The sequence below is a fragment of the Mastigoproctus giganteus genome, chromosome 5, assembly GCF_048544385.1.
Source record: "Mastigoproctus giganteus isolate SK-2022 chromosome 5, ASM4854438v1, whole genome shotgun sequence".
NCBI classification, from domain to species: Eukaryota; Metazoa; Arthropoda; class Arachnida; order Uropygi; family Thelyphonidae; genus Mastigoproctus; species Mastigoproctus giganteus.
The window spans coordinates 173917993-173935620 of record NC_143579.1 but is presented as its reverse complement, the minus strand read 5'-3'; the positions used below and the strand labels follow the sequence as shown (position 1 = coordinate 173935620).

General features: G+C 37.4%; 1 protein-coding gene across 1 annotated transcript in view; it reads right to left on the bottom strand.

Moving 5' to 3' along the window:
- DAT (Sodium-dependent dopamine transporter) overlaps positions 1-17628 on the bottom strand; it is a 121279-nt gene that overhangs the window by 21512 nt on the left and 82139 nt on the right. Inside the window, exons 5-7 of the mRNA XM_090373539.1 lie at positions 4983-5117; positions 2918-3021; positions 2530-2654 (exon numbers count right to left, since the gene is read on the bottom strand). Coding sequence (XP_090229665.1) covers positions 2530-2654; positions 2918-3021; positions 4983-5117 — 364 coding nt within the window. The remainder of the gene's footprint in view (positions 1-2529; positions 2655-2917; positions 3022-4982; positions 5118-17628) is intronic.

Genomic DNA, 17628 nt, shown 5'->3' with positions numbered 1-17628 from the left:
TGACTTCTGGCGGTGTTGGCGGCTCTTGGTCATTATTGTCCTTGTCTTTCTCACGATATCTTCCAGCTCGTTGTTAGTCCAATTTGTGACCCCGAAGTAGTATGTTAGCACTGGGGCTGCATAGGTGTTTATGGCTTTAACTGTGTTCCCTCCATTCAGCTTTGCTTTCAACAGACTTCTGAGTCTGTGATGGCATTTTTCAGTCAGGCAAGCCTTGATTTCCTTTTGCCCTAAATGCTGAGCCTGTATCTTCCCCAGATATTTGTAGGTCACTCCCTCTGTCATGGATGGATTCGATCTCTTTGCCAGTCTTTATTTGGTAGTTTCGGCCGACGAGTTTTCGCTGGTGCAACCTGTGGGTCTTGCATTTGTCTAGACCAAATTCCATCTTGAGATCATTTCTGAATTCTTCAGTGATGGAGAATTCAACGGAATAGTTGCAGGAGTTGCTTCTCAGTTTCCGCATAGAACTTGATATCAAACATACATCAGGTGTGTGAGGGTTTACAGGTTCTTCCTTCCTTCTTTGAGTTTATATCCATACTTGCTGCTGTTGAGCATGGTGGATAGTGGGTTAAGAGCTAGACATAACCACAGTGCTCAGGGCATCTCCCTGAAAAAATTCCTCTCCTGATGGGGATTGGTCTGGTTGTAATATTCTCAACCTTGATGGTGGTACTCCATTTCGCTATTGTTGCTATAGAACAGGGGTGGCCAACTAGTCGATCGCGGATTTAATTTCGGTCGATCACGACGAATTTTAAATATACAGTCATCCCTCGATTTGTGCACGTTGTGCAATGTAATTTGTGAGATGGTAGATCGCGGCACATTTTGAAGGAAAAAAGTAGATCGCATCACAAATTAAGTAGGCCACTCCAGCTATAGAATAACGTTTACTACTAAAAACAACAATGGAATTAAGCGATACTTGATAAGTCTTCCATAATCAATTTCAGTTTGCATTTCTAACTAGAGGTTATATTGTAGTAGGGTTTTAGGAGCATCAACAACTTAGACCATATTGTACTGTGTAAACTGTCTGTAAATTGCGTACGTTCTATGGTCGATTTTTTGTTTGCTAGACGAAAAACCCGAGTTTTAGCATGACATAGACTTCTCATGCCCAGAAGGAAACTTAATTATTTCTGGAAGTCTGAAATCCTGCTCTTGCATATGGACTGTTGCAAGCCAAGTGAAGTTTCTGAAACGTGTGACTAGTAATGGACTCTTAGCTATAAAATCACAGGCACGCACATAGGGCTTGAAATCTGGAGATATGGCTTGCCATTTCATACGGACTTTATACTCTTCCTCTGAGGGTTGTTATTTGGTTTTTAGGAGCATTAGTGAAAAGTAGAAAAGGCATGCTACCCTCGCCTGAGACCGACCAACTGAGCCAAGTTGTGAAAAAGGCGCATAAAAATTCGTCATATAATCGACGGGATTTGAACTCAAATCTCTTCCAACCACTGTGGGGTTGTTGTTGTAGGGTTTTAGGAGCATCAGCGGCTAAGGTCATATTGCTCTATGTATACTATCTGTAAATTGCGTGTGTTCTGTTGTCGATTTTCTGTTTTGGTAGACGAAAAACCCGAGTTTCTGGTAGAAAAATCATGGTACCCTGACCTGAAGCTGACTAATTCAGCCACGTTTTGAAAATGATCAGTTATTGCAAAATCATTAAGCTCCCTGTTAGAGTTTAATAAGCTTCTATTCACCACTTCCCCACAGAATTCCTCATTTGTGAATGTAGATGCAAAATACTCATTCAGTTTGTCAGCTACTTGAGCAAAATCCTCAACGGTCGAACCGAACCATCGATATCAAGTGACCAATCTGATTCATCCCCTTCCTTCTAGAGTTGATAAATGTAAAGAAGTCTTTGCTGTTTTTCTTTGCATCCGTTGCCAAAGATGAATATTTCTCGTAATATGCCTCGCTTGTCTAACCTCCTGTGTGACTTGATTACTGACTGACTAGCTTATATCTACCGTAGGTTTCTGTGTCCCTTATAATTTATTTTTTTCCTTTGCCACAAGCGTCATTAGTGAATCCGACATCGGTTTAGGCGTAAACCTTTGACAGTATTTCTTACTTGGTATGAAAAGCCTAGTAGCTTTCAAGATTAATTTTTTGAATGCGTCCCATTTAGAATTTGCTGTTGGTCCCACTGTATAGAATTTAAAAACTGTCTGAGACCACTGTAGTCACCTTTACGAAAGCAAAAATCCTTCCCTTTACCCCTGATCGTAGTTACATCTTGAAGTAAACCCCACATTAGTACGCTGTGATCACTGCACCAAGTTGTTCCTTGATCTGCAGATGCTTAATGTATGAATATGAAGTTCCATGTGTGTTTACTGGAAGGCATATTATTAGAATATTATAAAATATTCTATTTCATAGTAATTCACGAAAGCATAAGATGACAGGACTCTTGCATTTTTTAGCAAAAGCTATTGTACTTTAATTTTTAAATTATTAGAAAAATTACAAAAGGAAACTCTAGATGGCAGCACTACTAACCTTCTGCTGCTACGTCTCTCACTTCCACTTGCACCTTCTGTGCCATATAACCTAGCACGGAAAATATTACAAACCCGGAGAGGAAACTAGTCGCACTATTTACAAGACTCGTTAGAATGGCATCCCTGTTAAAGTAAATAAAAATACTACCTAAGTATTTAGAAAAATAAAACCGTGAAAATAATTATTCTATTTCAATTACAATGTAATATATCCCGAAATAATCTGTAGCACAAAAGTGGCGACCTTTTCATAAAAAATAGTTTAGTAGGCAGCTGTGCAACAGTTAAAATCATAATTTCATTTAAAAAAAGTTTTTCATTATTGACACAAATCACAATGGCTTTATGTAGATCATGGAAGATTTGCATATACAATATTTACTTACCTATAAACGTTGTTGTGAAATTTGTTATAACTGGCAAATGCCAGCAGGACCCCGAAGCCAGGTCCAAGAGAGAAAAACACTTGGGTAGCCGCATCCACCCAGACCTATTAATAAAACCAAAATTATGCCGTATTTATAAAACTAAAAGATACACCAATATTGCTTTAAACTGATATACTTGTGAATAAAAATATGAACTTAACGCTTGGTATCATAAAGTATAGAATAGAATCTTTAATTACAGTATAAGATATATATACAATATGAGTGTAGAAAACTTAAAAAAAAAAAAAAAAAAAAAAACGTGGTACAAATAATACTCTGAAAAAAGTACTACATGTCGTGCAGTTTTACTCTTATCGCAGTGAATATAGCAGTTTGAAACATGAGAATATATATTATGTCTGTAAATTGCGTGTGTTCTCTCTCATCGATTTTCCTGTTTGCTGGGCGAAAAACCCATACATCTCTCCCCCGAGATCGACTGACTTACTATATTGTGAAAAAAGTTCATAAAATTCCTAGCATCATTTACGGTATTTGAACTCTGGTCTTTTGCACCCCGTATGGAGAAAACAGCGATTACACCAACTGTGCTATTCGCGAGGGAAAAATAAGTTATAGATATTGTTGTTTGTTTGCTATTTGGTTTTTAGGAGCATTAGCAACTAAGGCCATATTGCTCCGATAGATATTCCATTTGTTATCTTATTTCGTTAATGTTGGCCCTAATTAATTGTTTCTGTTGGATGTCTTCGTGGGTAGCACAATGGATATTATTATCGTCCTCCTCATACCGGGTGAAAACGTCTGAGCTGGGCTGGGCGGAAAACCCATACAACTCTCGAATCCGTCAATGACGCGAGGAATTTTTATGGCCTTTTTCACACCATAGTTGAGTTCGCCGGTCTCAGGCGAGGGTTGCGTGTTTTTTTTTTTTTTTCCCCTTCCTGGAAACTCGGGGTTTTCATCTAGCGAAGAGGCAAATCGACCACAAAATACACACAAGTTACAGGTGTAAATTGACGTAAACTAAGGCTATGAGACTGACATCTCTCAATCTATGAGCTGTCAGTCTCATAGCCTTAGTTGCTTTGGCACTTAACAGACACTTCCTCCTTTTTGGCTGGTTTAGGTTGCTTAAATTGTATATTGCTACTATGTCTGCAATTTGCCTGTATTTATGTATCTGTCAGATCGACCGTATTCAGCAGTCAGGGGCTTGAACCCCGGTCTACTCAAAGAGCGTGTGCTACTGCACTCCCGCTCCTGACCACTGGACCAGCGTGGCAGATTATGGTCCATTTCCCTCAGCATGAATTGTTGAGGAGGTTTCCATCCTGCAGTGGGTTGATAATGGCTGCACTTTACCTTTTTTATGTTTCTGTCATCGGCTTACTTGATCCTCGGGATTTTAAAAACCACGGTACCTGGGAGCTAAAACAGGCTCTCCTCTTTCGAGAACAACTAATTCATCAGGCAAAAGGATATTAAACTCAGACCTTTTATTATAATCGCCGTCGTTCTGTCCTTTCTGGCAAAGCCTGAGTTTTAACCTCATCTAGATTGGGGGATTTTCTCCCTCTACGCTGTGGCCGAGTTGGTCTCAGGAAAAGAGTTGCATGGTGTTTGCTTCCGCCGCAGCATCGTATCCAGGTATCATCGTAAGGGGGGGGAGGCATGGCGACAAGATTTTTGAGTGTTTTTTTAGATAAACTTAGGAACGCTTGTATGCACATAAATAATTTTTGATTGATTATCTTTATTTGAATATTAGGAAAGCATGTGAATAATAATACGTATTAATCACAAAAAATGACAATAATATATTATTTCCAAACATTTGGCAATACAGCACACGGTGCTTTTTCTTTAATTTCGAATTTTTTGGTTAAGGGAGGGCATATGTCCCCCCCCCCGAATACGCTCCTGGCTTCCCGAAAGCAATTTTTAAATGTTGTGTTATTTTTGCCTCATACTTTCATTAATTACGACGAATCTGTCTGTAGCTTTCAGCAAATGGAGTAAATAAATAACTTAATGGATGATAAAGGACAATACTTACATTAGCGTCAGCCAAAGCTGAAAAATTAGGAGTGAGATAAAACTTGATCCCTTCAGCAGCTCCAGGCAGAGTAGTTCCTCTGATTAGAAGGATGAACAGCACTACGTACGGGAACAACGCTGTAAACCATACTACCTATAATATAAAAGTACATCACGATTTGTTTGTGTTATAAAAATTTTTAATTAAAAAATAGACAGAGAGAGAGAGAGAGAGAGAGAGAGAGAGAAAGAAGATGCAATGTTTAATAGCAATGCAAAGATTGAGAATACAAAAAAAAGAGATGGCAAGAGGTTGTTTATGAATGAAATGACAGTGTATTAATTTGTAGATGGGACTGAGATCTGGTTATATTTAGTTTGATGAACTGAAAAATTGAAAAAATAATAGTAAGTAATCAGATTTCTATTACAAGAGCTATGGGCGCTGGTCAATAGGCCAGGTGATGTTATGCAATTATACGGATTATTCTTTTTTTTTTTTTTTTTTTTTTTTTTTAGTTGGAAATGTACTGTTTGTAACGGAACTGTAGGGGTCAAGACAAGTACCTAATTTAGTTTCATGTGTAGTATTCATTTAAAAGAGTTGTAATGAGGGACGGGAAGGAGGAGAATTAAGAGGCAATTTTGCTGTATATTTTAACTAGAATACCCGTGGCGACTATTTAACCAAAACTGTTTCAGAGAAGCAAAGATTAATATCGAAGTAAATACAAAACCTTTCCCTCGGCTCCTTTCGCTGCTAACTAAGGTGTCAGTTTACGGACTCAGGTAAAAATGCAATTTGATAATTTTTTACACGACTACATCGTCCTTTAAAAAATTACAATTATTGCACAAAAATTATCTGGACCTAGAAACTGAGACGTAAAGTTGTCCATGAGCAAAAACGCCAATTTTTTGATTGTGATGATTTTTTTTTTTTTTATTGTGATTACAAAAGCTTATAAATCGTCTTCTCTTCGAAGTAAACGCTAGTTAGTTTCACTGGGAACTAAATCAATTCTCAGGATTTGAAAATCAGTCGGAAATTTTTTTGGATTTTTTTCCCCCAATTTTACTGCTAAATAAAACCTATTACAAAAGGAATCGGGTGAAAAGCTTGTTTAGTCTTTGAGTTATTCAAGTTTAAAGGGCATTCCGCTGAGAGGAATATAAGGAAATTATTGTATAGATGTCAATGTAAAGCAGAGGCAAATTTTTTGAATACTGTACGAATAATGGTTGTATACTGTAACACTCACGATTTTGAGCGCTGTGGAAGAGCACCGTTAAGTTGTCCGAGAGCACAGCCGTGCTTGTGAGCAGCAGCTAGGAGATTTCTGACCCAAGGAAAATTAAATTCAATATACTCAAAAATTAGCTGAAAAGATTTTTGTATTTAGGCTAAATAATGTGTTTTATCATTAAACATTTTAACCCTTAAAGCCATCTTGGCCTTAAGGGTTAAAAGTTGATATAATCATATGAATGTTATGTGGTAATATAAAGTTGACTATGGATGTTTAATGACAATGTTGTGCATATGGTATTCAAGTTATGAAAAAATGTGTTTTATGTTGATCGCCGTTACTATACAAGGTGAGTTTGGGTGATACGGTTCTTGTTTATACTCCGGCACAGCCACCAGGTTAGTGGAGTTTACAATAAATGATCAATACAAACGTTAATTGTATTTAGCAGTCACGGGCTTGATTTGTTGTTTCTTCGGTTTTATTGGCGCATTAGCAGCTACGGCTATAATGCGCCACACGGGCTTGAACACCGGTCTATTCAAAGAGGCGTGTTATTGCACTCACCCTCCTAACCACTCGGCTACGTCAGGCCTGTAATATTAATGCTTGCATTTCAGTATTAGCTATTGTATAGTAATTATTCAACCGGGGAAGATGAGATTTGTTCCTGAAAAGTACTGCGTTTGGCAAGACTTTTATTGTTATTCCAGTGACCTCCTGTATCCTGTGAGACCTCAGTCTCACAGGATATAGGAGGTCACTGGAATAACAATAAATATGCCAATATATATATATATATTAAAAAAATCACTTAATTATAAATTCACTTAATGAACGTTCATTGTACAATATTTTGTTCGTAGTCAACTCGAAAGTAGTTGAAATGACATCAATTTAATTGCCATGGTATTGCACTACCTCGAATAAGTAACGTTTCACTAATTTTTTTTTGTTAGCGCATCGGCTTCTGTGGCCATAATGCACCTCCCAAGGTTTTTGCATTTTACTGTGATCCAAACCTGAGGCGGGATTCGAACCTTTGGGTTGCCAGGCAGGCACTTTACCCACCTGGCTAGCCCGGTCGGCGTTTCACTAATAGAGAAGATTATTGTTACTTATTCTCGGCGGATACCACCACTCAGCCGGCACCGGTTCGAAGATTGTTGGCCTGTCATCGGTGGGCGATGCAACACCAGGGTGGGTACCTACCCGCCCCCCGATGATAGACTAACAATCCTTGAAATGGTTCCGTCTGGGTGGTGGTATTCGCCGAGAATAAGTAACAATAGTCTTCTCAATTAGGGGAGAAATAAATGTTAGACAATAAAAGAAAATCTGCAGAGAGATAGCGACAATATCACAACGCGCAATACGGTATTATATGATACTGATGAGTGTGTCATGAGAGCACAGACTGTGGTGCTTCCTAAATGTATCTTGGTTTGCCGCGACCCTGTTCAAGTGTACCGTGAGATTAGGCGGAATTCCATTGATTGCAACGACCAATTTTAGTTGTGCTGCGATTATAGCGTCTTTTAAATTCCAGTGTAACCTGAGTGACATGTTTGGGAACCACTGTGGTAAAGCTTAAACAAATTACTTGTCTGCACTACCCACTAGATCTATCCTCATGATCCTCTCCTGCAGGAGGCAGGAGTAATAATTATTGTTTTTTTTTTATTATTTAAAGAGACCGGACTGAACCACGTGTTAAAAAATAAGAAAAAACTTAGGTATGAAAATATAAAACCACATGAGCTCAAACCCGCGATTGGAGAGGAGACTACTGTAGTTTATGAACGATTTCGCAATAGCAACTTACTTTCTTTGACCATACTTCCAACTTCCTATATTTCGTAGAAACAAAACACAACCCAGTTGAAATCTCCTGTACTTTAAAAAATAGAGGTAAGAAAGAAACATTCCGTGCCAAGGTCTTATTCTCTGTTCGGTATGCCGTTTTAATGCATTTAAGAGAAGCGGAATTGGAGGAACTTATTTAGAATGTGGAAAATGTTCAAAATATGAAACGCTGTCATGAAAAATGAAGTCATTCACTTGAATAAAACTCAGTAAACAGAATTTTAAAAAATCAGACACAGTGAAGTGATCCTTATACATTTTTTTTTCTTGCAGGGAGGTATTTTGGAGTAGTCCTGAGAGAGCGCCCACTGAGTGCACTTTAAAATGCCAAGTACTCTGAGTGGATTGCCCATATGTGTTTTAAAAGAATCGATTCCTAAGTTTCATTTTAGACGAGTGGAAACATTTTGAGTGACAGTAATATATGTCTTCTGAAAGAGTATTATTCATTGTTCTGAAATGCTGTATAAGGCTGAGCAATGATGGTATTATACGAGTATATTAAATTGTAGTATACAATGTCTCAGAGGAAGAAACAGTTGTCGGGCTCATCATTAACTCATTGGTACCACATTACCTGGAAGTTCCCGTCTAGCACCTTCAGGTGATGAAAGATGTGGTGGTTTTTTTTTTTTTTTTTTTTGGTTGATGGTGTATAGGCTTGCTTTCTTGCATCATTAATTGCGACTGCTACTACTAATAATAATTATCATAAATGGAAAAACGAAAATACATAAATAAATATCAATTAAAAACCGTGATGGTAATTTAAATAAATATACATGACATTTATTATAAATATATAATTTATTTATTATACGTAGCATATATATTATTTATTTTATTTATTTATTTTTTCGTTACCTTAAAATTACATTGGCTAACAAAAAAAATCGTACCTTACTTTCGGTTTTAAAGTTTCAACTTCTAAAGGAAACTGATCAACCGATTCCAAAAAAATACCAAATTATGTCTCTATTGAAAGATATACCGAAATTCTAGTAACTTAGTGAACGGCTCATTTCAAATATTATATAATAATACATATGCTATCTTAAAATGAGTCTTATTTATTTTAAAATACTTTGATCAAACAGTATATATTAACTATATCGTTTCTTCTGAAATCTTTGCTACTCAAAGAGTTTTTCTTATATTCCGTTATGCTTTTCCTCTTAAAAAACCACCAGTCATCTCTCATCACTACAGTAACCCAGCAACCTTGGTACCACTTTTCTATCGTCAGTATGTCCTGATGAAAGCGTTCCCCCTTTGCTAATCACTTACATTTCCCAAATTTTGAGAGAAAAAACGGAAATGGGAATGAAGAAAATGAATTTTCAAAGACATTTGTCAGCCTATATCGTTATAATAACAGTAATGTTGACAGAGATTGATAATTATCTTCTTTCCTTCTTCAAAGAAATGAATGCACAACTGCTTTAAACGATGCCAAGCTTCTAGTTCAGTATCCTCTATCTTTGTTTCGAAGACATCCTTCTTTGAGAAGTTTCTTTATTTGAAGCCCAGTGAAAATTCCTTCTTTCAATTATATCTGTTAAATTTGGAAACACTTTCCTTAGGCAGCAGAGTTCACTAACTTCTTTATCCAGAGCCTTAACAGAATTCTTAATTAATCCAAACTTTGTATGCAGAGGTGAAACAGAACTTTTTTTGGTTCAACCAGTGGAACATATTTTGTATTTCTTCTCCCAAGTAAAAAATTTCTCCCTCTCTTCCCACTGCTGCACAGTATGATGTTTTTCTGTTACGTGACTGTCCCACAAACAGAAAACAACAGTATTCGTTGAAACCTCCCTACAGATATTACAGTGAGTAATTCATTTACCTTAAGATCACCATATAAACTCTAAACAGTCACGTTACTTTATTGCACACTCAGCATCTTGTATATACTTTCATATGTTTCTTTCAAGACAATAGCACAAAGTGGTGGAAAATATGTAAATGCATTTCCATTGTGCAGAAAAAATGCTTTTAAACTTAATTTTGAGGCATCAATAAATACAAGCCATTTATTAGACTTGTGTTCATTGCCCAGTTCATTCAGAAGGCCACTAATATCTTTGCAGAAACGCCTACCGTCTTCCATGACAAAATATACATTTTGTGACGTTTTCGATATGTACTGTAATTTTAGTTCCTGCTAACTGTTGTAACCTAGAACTAAGTAGTTCTGTTTCATCTTTAGATAAGTTTAAATTACGAACTTAATTAATTAATTAAACATTAATAAAAATTAATAAATACGAAATTTTTTCAATACAATCTTCATGTGAAAAAGGAAATTCATAGATTAAATGTTTCATCTTTAGATAAGTTTAAATTACGAACTTAATTAATAATTAATTAATTAATTAATTAATTAATGGTGGGCAACTTTTTTCGTCAGCGGGCCGAATGAAATTTTCGTATCGTGATGCGGGCCGAATGAAATTTTTCGCATCATGATGCGGGCCGGAATAGATTGAACGATTTAAAAAAAAAATCAGAACCTAAAAAATGTTATATTACTTGAATTACCAAATTATTAATGTATTTTTAAAAAAAATATCCGAATGTCCAATTATCATTGAAAATGCGGCATTCGGCATCAATTTTTCTTTTTTTTTTTAATTGGCTCATTTTATGGGCTATAAATTATATTAAATTAAAAATTGTAATAATTAGAAAAGGCATAAAACATAAAATATCTCGCATCAATATTATTTTTTTCAATAAGAAGTCAAACCCAAAGGAACTTCGTTCGATCGATGCTACAATAATAATTAGGAAATAACTCTTTGACGCTGCGTAGAATCACTTGGTTACCGTTGTACTGGCCGCGATTCCCGATTGAACCGAATTAAGCCGAACGTTTACGTAGTCAGGTATGGATTTTCTATATTTATGCATTTACCGAGGGGGCTGGATTCAACATCGTCGCGGGCCGGCTGTTGCCCACCCCTGCCTTAGACAGTCCGTGCATTATTTGTGTGTTGTTATGCAAGACTCGTGAACATGATATCAAATACACAAGAGAAGAGACTTAAAAAAATAGAGTAATATTGGGAGGAGAGTACTAAATATTGTGCAATTGTAATTAAGCTGAAGTTTAGAGGACTTAAACCTCTAGAGTTTTATTAAGTATTTTGTAAATTTATAATCTTAGTAATTAATTGATAAGGAGATAACTATGAGGGGGAGTTCAAAAATATTTTTATTCAACCAGAAGTTGTGATAAAAGGTTGTTTAATGCATAGTGTTTGTTTAAACACTATGCATTCTCTCGGAGGCCTATTACTGCTAGGTTCTTATGGAGGTTCTTTGGTACCATGCCGGTGATTGACACGGTGATCGGGACGATCATTACTTGTTCCATATCTGCACGATTCGGTAGCAGAAACCACCTCATCAGATTCAGCAGTAAAATGTTTTTCACGAAGAAAAGACTTGGGCAGGAAGAGGAAGAAATCTGAGGGTCGGGAGAATAAGCAGGATGCGGCAATATTTCAAACCCACATTCGTGGGCACGCCTCTTTGTAGCATGTGAGGAATGCGCAGGGTCATTATCGTGGAAATGAAAGTGTATTGATGTCTAAACGGCACCAGAGGTTTTCCCCATCGCCGCGTTGCTTTCATTGTGGGTGTACCAGTTCACTGGGAAATGCCAGAGATTGAAAAGTGTGTGGGCTTTGTATCTGTGTGATGTCGTGTACCGTTGTTCATCTGGTCGTTTAGCCGCTGGACCCCTGCTGAGGCCCAACGTTGCTCCACTTTCGCCCCGTGAAGGCAGACCAGGAACCCAGTAGACTCATTTACTCTGACAGGTCCTGCCGCGTAATTTCCTGAGATTTCGGCGGCTTGGACCTAAAAAAGAAAAAAAAAAAAATTTTAACCAATCGATTGAGCGAGGGTGGTGTCGCTTGAATTTGAAAAGGCCAAAATATGGGCGAAAGGTGATTTGACATGCTTAAATTTAGGTCATTATCGTGGAGCAAGCGCACACCTTTTTGAGAGCTTTTCCCGTATTTTTCTTTTACAATATCACCTAGCTTTATGAGGAGCTTGGAATAATACTTCGCCGTCACAGTACAGCCCTTTTGAAGGAATATCTTAGTATTACACCATGCTGATTCCAGAAAACAAACTGACAGCGTCACCTTTGCCAGTACTTGGTTGCACCTGTGCCTTTTTTGGAGGATGGTGATTCTGCATGTTTCCATTGTTTTGACATTTGTTTAGTTTCAGGATCATAGTGATCGATCCAAGTTTCATCTGTGGTGACTAGCCGTGAAAAAAGACTCCTCTTGCTTTTCCTGGCACATTGACAACATTTCATGTTCCCTTTCCTTCTTTTCGTAAGGGTTCAGAAGTCTGGGAATCCATCTTGAAAACACTTTATTCACATGCAACTGTTGATTGATGTTCCAGGATTAACGCCTCAATTTTTGCAACACTCTTCTGTTATAGGCAATTGCTGCGAGTCCTGGGATTTCTTCGCTATGCACTAAAGTTTTTTAACATTTGAATTGTTTATATTAATGTGCAACAACGCTGTAACCTGGGCGGCCGGCTCCATAAACTGCGACCATTTCTTTGTGGATTGTTTTGGATGTTTTCCCTTGCAGAAAGAGGAACCAAGTCACTGATCTTTCTATCACAACTACTTCTGGGTAAATACAAATCTTTTTTGAACCCCCCCCTCCCCTCATATATATGCTTTTCATTTCTGTTAATAATGGACAATGGTTACTAATGGTTAATAATCAATAATGGACAATGGTTACTAATGGTTAATAATCGACAATGAACAATGGTTAATAATGGGAGCAACAAAAAATGAAAAAAAAAAACAACAATTATTTAATTTAAGAAAAAATTTTAACGAGCCTGTAACACATTGCATACAGTAACTAATTTGTGTGTAATTGTGTGGGTTTGTATGCAATAGCAGTTTTTCAGCCTGTTATCGGGATAATTTATGAAAATGACCTGCAGCACTTGTTATTAAGAGAGCTTTTATTATTAAAAAAAAAAAAAACCTTTTCTCCTTTATTGGATTTTCCGCCCCTTGACGGATACTGGTACCAAGTGCATGGGGTGGTTGTTTGTGTCCGATTACTATTATTATTCTTACTGTTGGTCGAGGAACTCTCTTTCTATCCTACATGTGTTCAGGATCGCGGCTTTCTGGTATTCCATTTAAGTGTTCTCTGGAGGCCTATTACTGCTAGGTTTTTATGAAGGTTCTTTGGTTCCGTGCCGGTGGTTGACACGGTGATCGGGACAATCATTACTTGTTCCATATTTTGACTTTTTATTTTTATTATTATCAGTTTATTAAACCAACACCCCTGTACAGAAATTATCTAGGAGGGTGGCTCCTACATACATCGAACATAACTTATTAGATAGGAACATATCTAGTTACATAAAATAAAATATCAGAAAATACATAAATAAATAGGATTAACTATAGTCATTTTACACTTGAGTTGAATGTCATAGTCATTCTGCTGAACGGAATATCCTCAGTCCTATAAGAGTCTTTTGAAGACGCTATAAAACGTTCATTACAGTTTTTTTATGAGTTCATGGCTCTTGAAGTTATGAAAACTCTTCTTTCTTGAAATGCATTCTTCATTATATATGTGGTTTAGTGTACAGATCCGCTGCAATGAACTTTCTGTAGGGTCTGCCATGACAGTATCTGTCCAGGTCTATTTTGAAGTCTCTAAAGAGCTCCAGAGTATTGGTAGGAAACAGCCGCCTTAATCCCTTCGTGTGATGGAGAGCGTTACGGACACTATGAGGATAGTGGAGCAGTTCCCGGGCGGGGCCTGACTACAAGATTTTCAGTTTCAGGGGCATCTAAACTCCCAGTCAGAAGCTGTTCCAGAGTGCAGATGTTACGTAGGGTGACCATCTGAATCCATAAAGGGCTTCCCGGCAATCCTATTCAGACACTGGAGCATTAGGAAATTTCTCAGCCTGGAATACTGGCTGAGAAATTTCCTAATATAAGTATTTGGAGCAGAGGACCAAATTGTCGGAGCATATAGAGATACAGGAACGATACATCTTTGAATATATTGGGTCACTAGTTACTGATTTCGAATCCCAGTTATCTCCTATCTTACAGCCTATATGGCAGCAAGAGTTTTTGATCTCGTGTTCTGAACGTGCCTTTGGAAGGTAAGGCTCTCGTCCCATGTCACTCCTAGGTCGGTGTATGAGCTGACTTTCTTCACCTGTGCTCCATTAATATTCAATATAATTCAATTTGATTTTTTATCTTGTTAGTTATTGCCAGTTGTGCTGACTTTTCAGAGTTTAGCCATAAACCTATTTTATCTAAGTATAAATGCAGTTTGTGAAGCTTGTCGTTGGCGTGGATATCGACGTCGGACACAACATATTGGGCAGTGACTTCCTATCTTAGGTCTGAGTACTTCCCGATCTTTTCCTCGTATGTTTTCAGGAGGTTCTGGTGTTGGGCACCGCTATGTCGATCAGGTTTTCTTGCTGTTGTACAGTTATGTGCCTTGGCTTCAAAATGGCTTTGATAATCTCTAATAGCTTGCTTTCAATGCAGAAATAAAGTTTCAATATATTTTAAAGTGCAGGTAACGATACATTATATTAAGGAATATGGTGTCAATTTGGGCCTTTTCATTTAAAACGTGTTGCATTCTGAAGAGGGTCTGCAACAAATTAGTAATAGTGGATCGTCTCGATACTACGGTATGGAGGTAGGGTGGCCTGTGCGCAAAATACTATTCTGTTAAAGAAGGAAGAATGGCTTTTTCAAAGAGTTTTAAAAGAGAACAACTGATTGATATGAATCGAAAGTCTGAAGAGTCCTTAGGGTTCTTCTTTTTTGGCACGAGCCTCACAAAGTATCGTTCCATCTCCGGGGGAGAACCCCGTCTTTCAGGATGTTTTCGAATATGTGCAACGACACATCAGCCATATAGGCGCTGCATATTTTTAACATAAAAATAGGGAACCCGTCAGGGCCAATGATAGATTTGTTAAGCAAGGAATTAATAGCATTGATGAGATCTTCTCTAGAAATGGCGACGTTGGATAATGCATTCCCACTAACGCCGCCTCTCTCAAAAATATATTGCGCCATATCCTCCGGCTGATACACTTGTACATTTTTAGCTTTACGTTCAACTGGCAGCCTTTCGAAGCTCTCCTTAACCCAGTGTCTGAATGTCGTAGTTTTCTTAAAACCTCTTCTTAGCGTGCATGTCGTTTCTTTTTCAAGAAAAATGTTGAATAGTCCGTGAGGCCTTCATTAAATCCTAAATTTTTCCATATCCTATAAGCCTTTTGCTTGTCCACAAATGCCTGTTTTAAATACTTGTTGAACCACGGTTTAGTTTTGTCCATGATTCTTATCTCCTTCGAGGCATCCAGGTCAGCAATAAGTAAGAGCTCTTTTTCAATCAAGTTGATAGCTTCTTCCACCTGTTTATTGTACAGATCTATTCAGTTGTAGGTCCTAAGATGTTCTAAAATAATTTGAGGTCTAACAAACTTTAGGGAGTATATTTTCTTGGTCTGACGAGTCTGCACATCGGTACGTTGCTCACCTGCACAATTGGATGGGGAAATTTCACAACATATTAGGCAGTGACTTCCTGTCTTAGGTCTGAGTACTTCCCGATCTTTTCCTCGTATGTTTTCACGAGGTTGCTGGTGTTGGGTACCGCTATGTCGATCAGGTAGGTAGCCATTTCCTTCTTGTCGATGAGGGTTGTGTCTGGTCTGTTGTGCGGAATCGTCTTGTCCGTTATTAGATCACGGTCCCAGTATAGTCTATGAGTAGAGGTCTGTAGTATGGCCTTAGGCTCGTACTTGTAATAAGATAAACTTTCTTTGATTATCATTATTATTTTTATCTGCTTATTGCTCTGCTCAAGTGCCACCTCCTGGACAGCAGTAAGCTAGAGGATGATATTTACTTTCAAAGGTAAAGGTAAGGACATGTGTCCAGGGTTATATGGAGCAACATGTATTCTTAACCTGAAAGGAGCATATTTACAGTTTTTATTTACCTACATGAAATTTGTGGGATACCGAAGTATCCCAAATTAAGAGAGATATTAACTTTATCACAAATGTGCTGTACAATAATATAAATATACGTACAATAATAAATAGGTTTCTTTGGTTGAGGCAGTTCATCACAAGTTGTTGTCCGTGGTATCTCTTTTTTCTTGCCTATCTCAGCATACCATGTCAGGCGTCTTCTAATATAATAGATACCAAGGGAGCAGGATCAGTAACAGCTCATTTTTATTTTATTTTATATTTATTCTGTCGTTTCCCTTCCGCTGGTGTTCTCGAAAGTCGTAACGATCGACTTGTGTATGCTTTTCATTAGTTTGTGACGTCTGTATGCATTCTACTGGCAGAACTTATCATAGAGGTTGATGGGCAGATTGTTTATGAAATCTATCATGTTTCCTGGAAATATGCATCTCAGGCTTTAACGTTGAATTATTTATGAGCTGGAGCCTAGGATCTACTTGGCTTCTTTCAGCAATTTGGTGAGTTTTGTTCAGGTCTATAATATCAGAGGCGTCGAGGCGCCCTGTGATTAATCTGGACGGTGCAAGAAGGTTAGCTGCCACAGTCTGTTGTTTCCATCGCGTGACTTCGAGATTAATGTAGAGTGGATCACCCATTGAAATAGTCTCATTGGCAATGATAGGAAATACAGGCATCCTATAACACCCTAACATATCACATTTTTAAATTCATTGTATTTAAAATTAGTCATTAATATTGCATGTATAGTTAAATATTTTTTGTGGACCATGGTTTCTACCTCAAATATAAAAATGGTCCATGGTTTCCACCTCAGCTATAAAAGTAGTACTCCATGTCTGAAAAAAGATTGAGAAACAATGTAAATAGTATTAGTAGTGGCAAATGATGCAAGAAAGCGTGCTTATACAGCATCGGCCAAAAAAAAGCGCATTAAAGTATCATTATATTATATAAAAGTATAATTATATTATATATTTTATCTAAATTCGTAATATTTTTATCGGTAAGGCACCAAAATGTCACACAGATTCAGGGCCGTGATCTATCTAAATGTGCTACTAACTCGTATAGGTTAATATTTAATTGTGTTACGCCACTGTATTTTTTTTAACTATTACTAATTGCAGTGGTATTTTAAAATGCCTCAGCTTGTGAGAATAGCTATTACAGTTCCTTTTTTACTTTCAGTTTCACTTGTTTTTTTTTTACTAGCACTGATTTATATAGCCATAATGAGATATAAATTAAGAATTATTCTAATAATACAATTTGTAGTGGAAGTTAATTACCGACGTTAAATTTAGCATTGCGCTGATGGAATTCATTTGTCGCTGATCCCTCAATTACGGAAATGCAACTGATGTGAATGGCTTTCACCAGGCACGAGCTACCCCAGTACATGCCTTAAATTGCACACTTTCGATACTCCATTGTGTTCGAAACTGCTGGGGTTGCCAGATGACGATGGTATAAATTGTC